The sequence below is a fragment of the Amborella trichopoda genome, chromosome 3 (genome assembly GCF_054954075.1).
Source record: "Amborella trichopoda isolate Santa Cruz 75 chromosome 3, AtrichopodaSantaCruz75HAP2 v2.0, whole genome shotgun sequence".
Taxonomy (NCBI): Eukaryota; Viridiplantae; Streptophyta; class Magnoliopsida; order Amborellales; family Amborellaceae; genus Amborella; species Amborella trichopoda.
Window position 1 is genome coordinate 4,063,683 of NC_142338.1, and position 12,643 is coordinate 4,076,325.

At 35.0% G+C, this 12,643-nt stretch overlaps 1 protein-coding gene across 1 annotated transcript; it reads right to left on the reverse strand.

Moving 5' to 3' along the window:
- Nucleotides 1-725: 725 nt before the first annotated feature.
- On the reverse strand, nt 726-3,279 carry LOC18446770 (protein LATERAL BRANCHING OXIDOREDUCTASE 1-like). The gene is made up of 3 exons (XM_088862912.1): nt 2,775-3,279; nt 2,068-2,395; nt 726-1,171 (listed from the first exon to the last, which is right to left on the reverse strand). Exons 1-3 carry the CDS (start codon nt 3,254-3,256, stop codon nt 908-910), a joined length of 1,074 nt encoding a protein of 357 aa, XP_088719038.1. The 5' UTR covers nt 3,257-3,279; the 3' UTR covers nt 726-907.
- Between the last annotated feature and the right edge of the window lie 9,364 nt (nt 3,280-12,643).

Here is a 12,643-nt window from a genome sequence, read left to right on the forward strand (position 1 = left end):
AACGGTTGTATAGTAGTATAATACAATCATCTTCAAAAACCATGTTAAAGACATATGTTTGACATGAATTTTTAAATGTACACTCTTTTCATTTATTGGAAAAACTTCATTTAATAGTCCAATCAAGAAGGTTGTTTTGATACTATAAAATCATTGCATTAATCTGAATGTGCATGGATGTGAAAAACTTTTTGAAAATACTGCAATTAGTGCATCTTGCAACACATTAGATATACGAGAAAGCCTCCCCTCCACATAATATGGATGAACAATGGTTTAGATTAAACATAGCCACATCCAATGGGCATAACAGAGTTTCGTATTCCATATTTTATTTTTATTTAAGAATAATATTCATTCAAAATTTTATTTGTTGATGTATTTCTATGTGCTAAGTGTTTAAAACACCCTTAAATTATTTTAGAGTGTGTGTTGGTCATTTTTTGTTCAAAATATTTTTCATTCTTTGAATTAGGTTCTCCGTATAGAAATAAATTCATATCTAAATTCTCAACAAGTATCATTTATAAACAAAAATAAAAAATAAAATGTGAAACTCTTTTTGAACCATTGGATGTATGTGGTTCAATCTCAACCATTGCCGCCCTATATAACAGAGAGGAGAGAGATGCATCTTGTGTACGTGAGAGAGAGATGCCTATGTATAACCAGAAGATGAAACGATAAGGAGATTATAAGTACAGCAAACATATAATGCAATAGGATGACACAAACCATACTACATAACACTTGAATAATAGCTGGGCGTTATCAGGTACGTAGTTTGTGGACCAAAAGCCACTTATTCGAACAAACATTAGAGATAGAGCATAGTACTAGAAAGACAGAAAGGAAAGCAAGAGCAAGCAAGGGCACAAAGCATTGCAAATTTGCCACAATGAGTAGCTTATTTGGATTTTTTGAAGTCTGCAACCTCAATCACAGGCTTGTCCAACTTCATGAAATTGCTGGTCCTCCTTGACACAAAGTATTCCCCCCATTTGTATTCACCATAATGTGCAGGGTTTTTGTCTTCATCAACCAGCTCTTCTAATGGTTTCACAACGGCATTGTAGGAAGGCACAACCCCAAGGATGGCTGAGAACCTCTCGACTTGAGAGTTCACCACAACTCTGTGGACTAAGCTATCATAAAGGTCGTTGCTCAATACCTGTGAAGGTCATAAAACATTATCACTCCCACAAAGAGATGTAAAGGAAAATAAATAAGCATACTACATCTCCTCTATAGACCCTATCGTCTAGTTTTTCTTCTCTCTCTCTCTCTCTAGACCTATATCGTCTTCTTTTTTACCCCCCTCTCTCTCTCTCAACATCTTGACATCTCTCTATGAGTAAATGATATGTTGTTGCCAAAAGATTTCATGCTCCAGTGGGAGTATATTGTTTATTTACTCTCTCGAGTTAAACTCAATCTAAAAGCACTACTAGTACAAATCCAAATTTGGGGATGTAAGTCTCTTAGGTTAACTTCAATTAAAAAAAAAAAAAACAAAAAAAATTTAAATAACACTATTGGTGGCCTTGAAAAAAGTAATGTTTGAAAATGAAATATAAACTATCCATTTTTTTGAAGGTGAGATCAAGGTGTTAGTGAACTCGAAATTAATAATTTTTTTCTTTTGAAATAATTATCTAGTAATTATTAGATGGTTCTGAAAACTTCATATTATAAGAAAAAAAAAAAAAAATTCCTACCTAGCAGAGAAAGTTTATAGGATATGCTCATTTAAAAGCATGGTATGCAAAAACCTGCACCTCAAAACTCATGTAAAGTTTCTAGCGTCAGATAAGCTTCAAGTCAATCATCTCCGCCATGACCATTATGGCCATGAAAAAAAAAATTATTTCAAACCCTAAAAATAGTTAATACAAAGTCTAAACCATCAATTTTTAAGTGCTCATAAATCTGCAAGATCTGCACTATTTTTGAGCTACAATTTTCATAATCGGTAGTGGAGCTTGGTTTTAGAGTAATCATAGAAATTTCCCTTGTCCAAAGTTGGTGAGGCTTTCCTTGAAGGCCTTATAGAAACTGCATCCATACCTGAAGCACGTCACCGGCAACAATAATGTAAGAGTTGGGTATGGGCCTGAGCCTTAGCCACTGACCGTCCGATTTTCGTTGAGCCTCCAATCCACCGACCTCATCAGTGGTTAAAAGGGTAAATGCACTTGGATCTCTGTGAGCTCCTTTGCCTAAAACCAACTCTGGGTTATTGCACGATGAGTAGTGATTAGTGCGAACATAGCTTAAGCTCTCTTCGAAATAAGGGTGCAATCGATGAGATGGGAGACCCAAGCTGAGAGAAATGACTTCCATCAATTGAGACATCAACTTTAAGCACCCTTGGGCGAAGTCGTGGCATATTTTCCTGTGGGAGAGGGAATAGTGAGTGAAATCTCCTCTATCTTTTCTCTTTTTTAGGGACCAAAAACAAAAAAAATCCAACCCCCCTCCCCCAAAAGAGGATGAGATCCGAGTCCTTGGAAAATAAAAAAGAGAGAAATCTCCTCTTTTGCTCTGAAGCTTTTGGTGATCTAGCAGTACAAGTGCACAATAAGCATTGACATCAAGAGGATATGGGAAAGAGAGAAGCACACTTAAAATGTTCTAGCTTACAAGAAAGCACAGACAACCTAGAGGGAGAGCGACAATGGAGTCGAAAATCTAAGAGAGAGTGAGAGGATGAGCATATCAGAGAGAGAGAGAGAGAGAGAGAGAGAGAGAGAGAGAGAGAGAGAATCCATTACTTGTAATCCTCTGGCTTTTCCGGCCACATGTTTTTTATAATCCTGGTCTCCTTGCAGTCTGCATCCAGGTTCTCTGGTAACTCGAGCTCGTCTCTTTCTGCCATATAGTCGAACACTTCACACCAATCTCTGATATTCTTGGTGAAGTCTTCATCATGGTAACCCCAAGGGTTCTTTACATCTCTAGCCGCCTTCTTCTTCTCCTCATATGGCAAAGCTGAGAAACCAGCGATAGCCTTCTTCAGATTAGACCAGAGATCAGGCGACACACCATGGTTAACTGCGACAAAGAAGCCCCACTCTTTGAAGGCATTGTGCACTTGCTTTGCAATGCTAGCCTTGGCCTCATCCGTGGAGGAATTCTGGGGCAATTGAAGTGGTGCTAGGTCGATTATTGGGACATTTTCTAAGTATTTGATTGAACCTATGGATGGACGAGTCTCTACGGGTTGAATTTGAGATGGATCAATAGAGGGAGCCATTTTATCTTGATGCTCGGTCTCTTGATTCATGGCGAACCCGGCTCACCTCTTTATAGTCTCTCAGGCTCTCTTTTTACCACTTGGAAACGTACCACGTGCCCCCGCTGTCGTTTTTAATTACTTGGACGTGTAACACGTGCTAGGATTTTGATTTGAACGGAATATACGACGATCAAAATTAGGGCTGCCATCGGGTCGGGTTTGACGAAGACCTGCCCTAAAAAAGCCTGAAAATTTTGGCATGCTGGAAACGGTCTAGCTCGGAAATCATGTTTTGGGCCATGATATGGCTTGGACCAGAAATATTTTTCTTAAGTCCGGCCCTGGCCGCCATTGGCCTGAAAATAATTATAGAGAACAAACTTTTTTTCCTAAATGTGCTCATTTAGGAGCACTAAATTTTTTTCCCAAATGACATTGCCTATATATATATATATATCAGTGTGTGCGTGTGTTAAGGGTAAGATTTCTCTCTTGAAATTTTCCACTCACAAAAAAAAGTGATTTTCAATGAAAAACATTATATCAAAGTATTTTTTTTCCAAGAGTTCTCTTTAAGAGTATCAAACCCTAATAAAATCTAGGGTCAAATATGGAAACCTCCCTCAAAAATGAATTTTATAGACATGCTAAACCCCTCTACTTTTAGTATCACACCCATGATCTAGTTACTGTTTTTTCTTGGTTTTATCCTCTTATCAAAAAATCGTTGCCTACCCATTAAATCTCTCTCTCTACATGCCCTCTCCTCATTCTCTCTACCCTCTCTTTCTATCTCTTTCTATTGGGTAGAGGGAGAAAGAGAGGGAGAAGAGAGAGAGATTTAATGAGTAGGGTCAAGGAAAGATGTGATAGTTTACACTTTAAAACAATGTCTTTTTTAATTGATGGAAAAAAGTAAGAAAAAAATAATAATTGGTTCATGGGTGTGTTACCAAAAGTATTGGGGTTAGAATGTCTATGAAGTTCGGTTTGTAAGGTATCCATAATTTTCCCTAACATATAACAAATAAATTTGATTTTCGAAAATATAAAAAAAGCTTCCGAGAAGTTTGGAATCACGTGGTTTGCAACCACTAAATGCCCATCACTTTCCTCCCTCGAAAAATACTTTTTGGAAACCTAAAAAGGCATTGGGGAGTATGTTGGAGGTAGTCACCCAACCATTAAATGCCCCCCCATGGTTTGAGCCCCTAGCCCCTTTCCTCTCTCTCTTCATCTCAAGTCTCTTATTTCTTTCTTCTTGTTAGAATTCGTGGGAGCATACATGTACAGACATTGAATGGAGCGATAAGAAGAGAGAACACAATATTTATGCGGTTCAGGCCGAAGCCTTACATCCACGGATCCAAAGCACAACTGGCTACATCTTCATAATTTTTGACGATTGTTTACATCAATATGTTCCTCCATATCTAGAGAACAATCACACGATTACATGAGATAAATATTATATGATAACTTGATGACCAAGTAACTTGGTCTCTATCTTCTATATAACTAACCTAATCTTATCACGAGGTATATACATATACATCCATAATGATGTATATCAATATGAATCTAAGATATCTATATCCCAATACTCCCCCTTAAACTCAAGATGCTTTGACACAAAATAGTTGGAGTTTGAAAAATACTAAGCTGCCAAAAAAAACGAGTAGTGATCAAATCCATGTTCGCAAGTTACCATAGTTTTTTAAGAAACAACCTTTCTTGAGCTCTCTACTTTCTTTAGAGACTTTCTCTCTTTAGGATCATATAAGAAAGTTCTTTTCTTGGGCTCTCTACTTTTTCTCTCTAGGATCTTCTTCTCTGAGAATCCTATCACTCTCAGAGGCTTCTTTTCTTTGTAGAGGCTTTTTCTCTCTAAAAGAAAAGGATCATCACACAGGATGGAGCAACAGAAAACTCTATCATCCAATATGATTGAGTAACGAAAAACTTAATCATTGAAACATACGCATCTGGAACAAATAGGATCGAGTAGACTCGATCACCACACAGGATGGAGCAACTGAAAACTCCATCATCAAATGTGATCAAGTAACGAAAAACTTGATCATCAACCATGATCGAGAAATTCAATCATCTTCATCTCCTCATCTGGAGATGAAACTCTTGATCACCAACCAAGATCGAAAACTTCGATCATCTTCATCTCCTCCTCTGAAGACAAAACTCTTTATCATCAACCATAACTTCCCTTTGCACAGTAGTTGGACTGATCCAGTATCTAGATTTTCTTGTCCACATAGCGGCTACATTAGAGATGTTGACTTCATCTCTACTAATCTCATCTCCATATCTCCTATACTCTCTCCCTCAAGTTGGGTGTGGATGCGAAGAAACACCCTACTTGCAAAATACATATTTTTTTTTTCTTTCACCACCGCCAAACACTAGCCTCGTTTTATTTTTCTTCTCTACTTCTTCAATATATATATATATATATATATATATATATATATATATATATATATATATATATATATATATATATATATATATATTTCTTTTAACCATAAAATCCCAAGTCAATCTGTCTCTCTCTTTAAAAACCACCACAAACGGAAACGGATATACGAACTAACCGATCAACTGGATTTGTGAAGACTGATTTTTTGTAGCAAACTGGTTTTGCACATCGTGAAGACTGAATTTCCATTATTTGTTGCAAACTATTGAGTGGACCACTGTTGCAAAGCAAAGGTATTGACTCTGCAAACTAATTTGGCATTGAGCGGATGTCTCTCTTGTAAAAGAAAGGTTGTGTTCATTGCTTCCGCCATTGTTATCGGCAATGCTGTCGTCTTTAGCCAAACATGAAAGACGCACGGTTTCCCTGCTAGTGCTCAAAGACCAAACATGAAAGAGGCACGGTAGCCCTACTCGTGCAAGTAAGATTTGTGGCCTAAAGGTACAAGATGGTGGCACTTTCTTACATGCTTGCATATACATCTAACCTTATCAAGAGGTATATGCATATACATCTATAATGATGTATATCAATATGAACCCAAGATATCCATATCCCAACACTTCTCACCATGAACCTTTATCTCGCCAAGAGTAACACACCTGGTACCAACGCCAACCCCATAATTTATGTTTTCTCTCTCTCACTACCTCTGTTTTTTGTGATCAGCGCAGAGCTCAATTTGGTTTTATATACAAAAGGGAGAGAAGCTTTGAAAGCTCGGTTGATTGCATGTGCAGCATTGAGAATCACTATTTTCTTCTTAGCTTTACAGTGGAGCTTCTCGTGCAAAATGGTGTGTCGAGTTTTATTTCTCCAGTACCAGATAAAGAATACTAGCAGAATAACAAAAATTAGTAGATGAAAAAGAAGAAAAATGAGAAAATGAGAGAGAAATAGAGAAGTTTTAAAGTGGGGAAGCTGGAGATAATAAAAAAGAAAATGTTGAGTCGCAGTTGGTGTTTTGTAAATCAAGTTTGGAAATCAAACTTTGTTTCTATGCTTTCTCTCTCTTTCTTTCTCATTATTTTAACTTCTCTTTGAAGCCATAATCAATAGGGATCCACGACACCAACCAGTGGATTCTCTCTGTGTGAGAGATTAGGGAAGTTTGGATAAGAGAGAGAAGATGGAGGCAAGAGAGGGAGAGGGAGAGTAGATCGTGGGTGCAAAGAAATTAGGAGGTTTAAGAGAGAGAGAGATTGGATTTTAGCGGGAGAGAGAGAGAGGGCTATCTTCAAGCTTTCAGGCCGATTACGAGCCAATTTTACACGGCCTGGCTCAAAACATAATGGCCGCTAATGGCCTGGCCCGAACCCAAACCAAAAGCCAGATACAATAGATTCAACCAATATGGACTTTTCTCCCTATAAACTAGTGTTCTAAAAAATCCCGGCCGATGCCTAAGCAGGCCAAGGGGTCTAGACCATCCAACGCTTGGGCAGCCTTGGTTCAATAAGGGAAAGGGACGTGTTCACCAATCTTGTTTTACCTCAAGATTTTGTATTAAAAATGCATATTCATACATATTTTATAATCCAAATTAAAAAATACAAAAAACTACCCCAATCCATGGGTATATTTGCACCTACGAAGGTGCAATCCGCTAGGGCTGCCTAGGCAGTGTACTAACGGGCGCCCAAAGACAACCTGCCTAGTTGGTCCTCCCAGGCCCCTTAAGGTTGCCTAAGCCTTATGTGGGCTGCTTTTTGGATCAATGCTCGAAACTAAGAGCACCATTACAGAGAAGAGTTAAGTCAAACTATAAAAAAAGGTCGTTGCAAATTGTGTTCATCCATATTCTCCAAATTCTACTAAATAAGTATTTTGCATGGAAGAGTAAATATAGTGTCATCCCCTGAGTACAATGCTTGCATTGTCTTCTTTTTTTTGACAGTATTTGAATAATTCTATTAATCAATCAACATGTTAGTAAATGCTTTTTCTCGCCATTACTGAAATTTCATCAAATATTTGGTGAAACGATTTCTGCATGGGAGTGCCACATGTTGGTGTATCCAGCCAACTCCAACTTATTTAAATTTTTTTTGCCAATGTGAAACAATGAGGTTTTGAAAAATACATAAAGTCTTCATATGAACTGACTAATATACATGATTACTAGCCACCAAACTTGGCTTCACACTCTTTTTGAAACAAAATGCAATTCTAATTGGTACTTTTACAAATCCCAAACATGAACTATAGCCAAACATAACACAATTTTCAAATAGTCAACTCCTAATGTATATAACACTATATAAGATATATACTCAAAATTTCTCATCACGTACGAATTACCACATACTCAAACTTTCTCATCATTTATGAATTACATCAAACACTTCAAGACCAATATCCACCCAATGGTTTGTCTCGTTCTCTATCTAAATTCATAAGATGATCTTTTAAGTTAGAATGATCCTTATGTTGTACTTATATTAAGTGATAAGTTGTAAAGTGACCGTAGCCCTTGGTGTTCTTGATCTATGGCACATGAGAGGCCATGATCCTATCCACTCATCTCAATCCAACTATCAAGATGTAGAGATGAGATTTTGATACCATTATCACCCCCTTTAAACCCTAGGTTGAACCTTTTACGCTGTGGTCCTTGTCCTACAAAAAAATTCACTTAAGTCTATTGTAAAGATTCCATAAAAGCCCTTAGGTTTTAATAAAATCAATAGAGTACTATATGGACAAGGGTGTGTCTTTTTAGTCAATGAACATCCAATGGAATTTCAACGACCAACATTCTTCACAAGGCTCGGGCCTATAGGTCACATGAGAGATTCAGACATGCCAAAATATCTCATATGGATAAGGATTTTTAATTCAAAATATTTCACATATAAACTTGGCATCACACATGCCAAAAGGGTCACATTTGTGTGAAATAAGCATGTGAAAATTTAATAAAAAACTTAATGATACTAAATCACATATTACACAACACAACGTTAAATAACAAATACTGCAATTCCATAAAAGGTGCATCTAATTAAAATATTTAAAAATATTCAAAATTATAAATTAACCAAAATACCTCAAAACATTTTAGGGGTATTTTAGTCCATTTGATTTGTCTAAATTATTATTATTAGATAGTTTTATTAGATTCGCCTATTTCTTTATACTAGACACTCCAAATTTTAAGTGATTTGGGCTAGTGAGCTAACTTCTACCTCTGAAAGAGCGAGAATGACTGCAAATTTTTTTATTTATATATATATATATATATATATATATATATATATATATATATATATAAAAGAGGGTATGTGAGAGCGAGAGTGACTGCAAATTATATTTATATAGAAGAGAGAGCGACTGGAGATGACGGTGATGAGATGAGAAATGAGTACAAAACATTTAAAACAAATGAGAATGGCTCAGTAGAGAGAAAAGGTTTCGTTTCTCAAAAGACAGGCAATTATAATATATTTTTGGGTAGGTAATGATAATTGACGCGAAAGGGCAAAATGCAATTCTAATGGGTCCTTCTACAAATCCCAAACTTGAACTATAGCCAAACATAGCACAATTCTCAAATAGTCAACTCCTCATGTATATAACATTATATAAGATATATACTCAAAATTTCTCATCACGTATGAATTACGACATACTCAAACTTTCTCATCATTCATGAATTACATCAAACACTTCAAGACCAATATCCACCCAATGGTCTGTCTCTTTCTCTATCTAAGTTCAAAAGATGATCTTTTAAGTTAGAATGATCCTTTTGTTGTACTTATATTAAGTGATAAGTTGTAAAGTGATCTTAGCCCTTGGTGCTCTTGATCTATGGCACATGAGAGGCCATGATCCTATCCACTCATCTCAATCCAACTATCAAGATGTAGAGATGAGATTTTGATACCATTATCACCCCCTTTAAACCCTAGGTTGAACCTTTTACGCTGTTGTCCTTATCCTATAAAAATTTTCACTTAAGTCTATTGTAAAGATTCCATAAAAGCCCTTAGGTTTTAATAAAATCAATAGAGTACTATATGGACAAGGGTGTATCTTTTTAGTCAATGAAAACCCACATGTGCGAAAATAATATTTTATGACACATCCAATGTAATTTCAACGACCAACATTCATCACAAGGCTCAGGCCTATAGGACCAAGTCACATGAGAGATTCAGACATCCCAGATAAGGATTTTTAATTCAAAATATTTCACAAATAAACTTGGCATCACACATGCCAAAAGGGTCACATATGTGTGAAATATGCATGTAAAAATTTAATAAAAAACTTAATGGAATTAAATCACATATTACACAACACAACGTTAAATAACAAATACTGCAATTCCATAAAAGGTGCATCTAATTAAAATATTTAAAAATATTCAAACATGTAAATTAACCAAAATACCTCAAAAACCTTTAGCAGTATTTTAGTCCATTTGATTTGTCTAAATTATTATTATTTGATAGTTTTATTAGATTCGCATATTTCTTTATATTAGACACTCCAAATTTTAAGTGATTTGGGCTAGTGAGCTAACCTCTCTCTCTGAAAGAGCGAAAATGATTGCAAATAATATATATATATATATATATATATATATATATATAAAAGAGATTCTCTCTCCGAGAGAGAGAGACTGTGGGAGCGAGAGTGACTGCAAATTATATTTATATAGAAGAGAGAGCGATTGCAGATGACGGTGATGAGATGAGAAATGAGTCCAAAACATTTAAAACAAATGAGAATGGCTCAGTAGAGAGAAAAGGTTTCGTTTCTCAAAAGACAGGCAATTATAATATTTTTTTGGGTAGGTAATGATAATTGAAGCGAAGGGGCGAAAGGATCCAACACGTGAGGTCCGTTTTTATTTGTTTTTTTTGCTGAAAGGTAACCTATAATTTAAGCTTTAGTGAGGTTAATCGAAGCACACCTCAGGTCTTTGACAAGTTAGGTCGATATCTTCGGGAGGAATTGTTAGTTGGGAGATGACCGCACCAATCTTGAAATATTGATTAGACGAAGTTCAGGGTTTAAGTACAATAATTTAGACCACTACATGATGAACCTGAAATAATTATAGGATTTGGACCTTAAAAAATAATATTTTAATTTGGGTTTGGTTTGTATGTGGTTGCAACGTTGGACAATCAAAGTAAGGTGCACTTCCAAACTTTGTCATAAGACGTAATTTTAGGTAATTTTAGTGTCGAAAATTTTTAGAATGACTCAAGAATCTATTGTCACATCTAAGTATTAAAGTTTAAACTTCAAAAATGTTCCAAATCAAGCAAATGTATAAATACATGAAAATATTGAAAATAATCAGTTTAGATAATGTATTACAATATATACCATTTTTAGGTATTAAAATCTTTTTTTTTTTATATCAATATTTTTCATAATTTCAATGTCAAGATGATCAATTAGATGATTTTCCAACATCAAAATAACCTTTTTTGATGGATTTTTGAGGCACATCTTAATTTTATAATTTAAAGCGTCAACCTTATGAAAACTTGTCCTTTTAAGTTTTGTTTTTAGACGGTTTATATTGGTTTTGTACTAGCATCACATCTATTTTTGAGCAAAAATAATAGATCTAAAGTGGAAATGCATCTACGGTTATTTAAGGTGCATTTCACATCCTAATCTATCTCTAAGATGAATTTTGTAAAGCATGAAAAATAGATAAGGGTTACTACAACATCATGGAAGAGTACGAGTAAAGAAGCTAGTCCAAGAGAATCGGATTCGTCTAGCCACATGGAATGTAAAACCACTTGCAGGTACGGAGTAAGTAGATACAATGTGACGAATGAGGGTAAACATAGTCTGTCTATAAAAAACTAAATGGAAAGGAGAAAAAGCTAAATAAGTAGATGAGTATAAACTCTGGTAGACAAGAAAGGATAATAATAGAAATGGAGGAGGCAAAATAGTAGACAAAGGTTTAAAAGAAAAAAGTAGTTAATGTCAAAAGAATAGGTGATTGGATTTTATTAATTAAATTTATATTAGAGGAAGAGATAATTACCATAATTAATGCTTACGCACTACAAGTAGGATTATATGATAGAATTAAGAGAAAATTTAGGGAAGACATAGATAGAATAGTCTAAGACATACCAAATGGAGAGATGAACTTTTTAGGAGGGGACTTAAATAGTCATGTAGGAAAGGATAGTAAAAGATATGAAGGGTACATGGGGTATATGGGTTTTGGAAAAAAAATGTAATGGGTGAGACTATTTTAGATTTACTAAGGCCTACGACTTAGCAATAGCTAATATTTACCTTAAAAAGTTAAATGAACATTTAATAACTTATAAAAGTTGATCACATAAAACTCTGATAGACCTCTTCCTAATTAAGAAGGTAGATCATCCATCGTGTAAAGACTGTAAGCTTATCCCAGGAGAGAGTTTTACTACTTAACATAGGCTCGTGGTCACGGACGTTTGCATAAAGACATAGAAAATAAGGGGCAATGTAATAGGCATCCCAGAACTAAGTAGTGGAATTTAAAAAATGAGAAAATATAATTATTTACAGATAAAATAGTTGAATAAGGAAAATAGAACTTTGAAAATGATGTCAATGTAATATGGAATGAGATGACAGATTGTATCAAGAAAGTGACAAAAGAAATTTTAGGAGAATTTAAAGGAAAAAGTAACTCTGATAAAGAAACTTGCTGGTGGAATGATGAGGTTAAAAAAGTCATTAGAAAAAAATGATCAAGTTATAGAAGTTGGTAGTGTAATAGAAATGATAAAAACTTATAAAAATATAAAAATGCTATGAAAAATACTAAACAACTAGTAAGTAAAGCTAAACTAAAGGCATATGATAATCTATACAATAAACTGAGAACAAGAGAAGGTGATAATCTATACAATAATCTATACAATAAA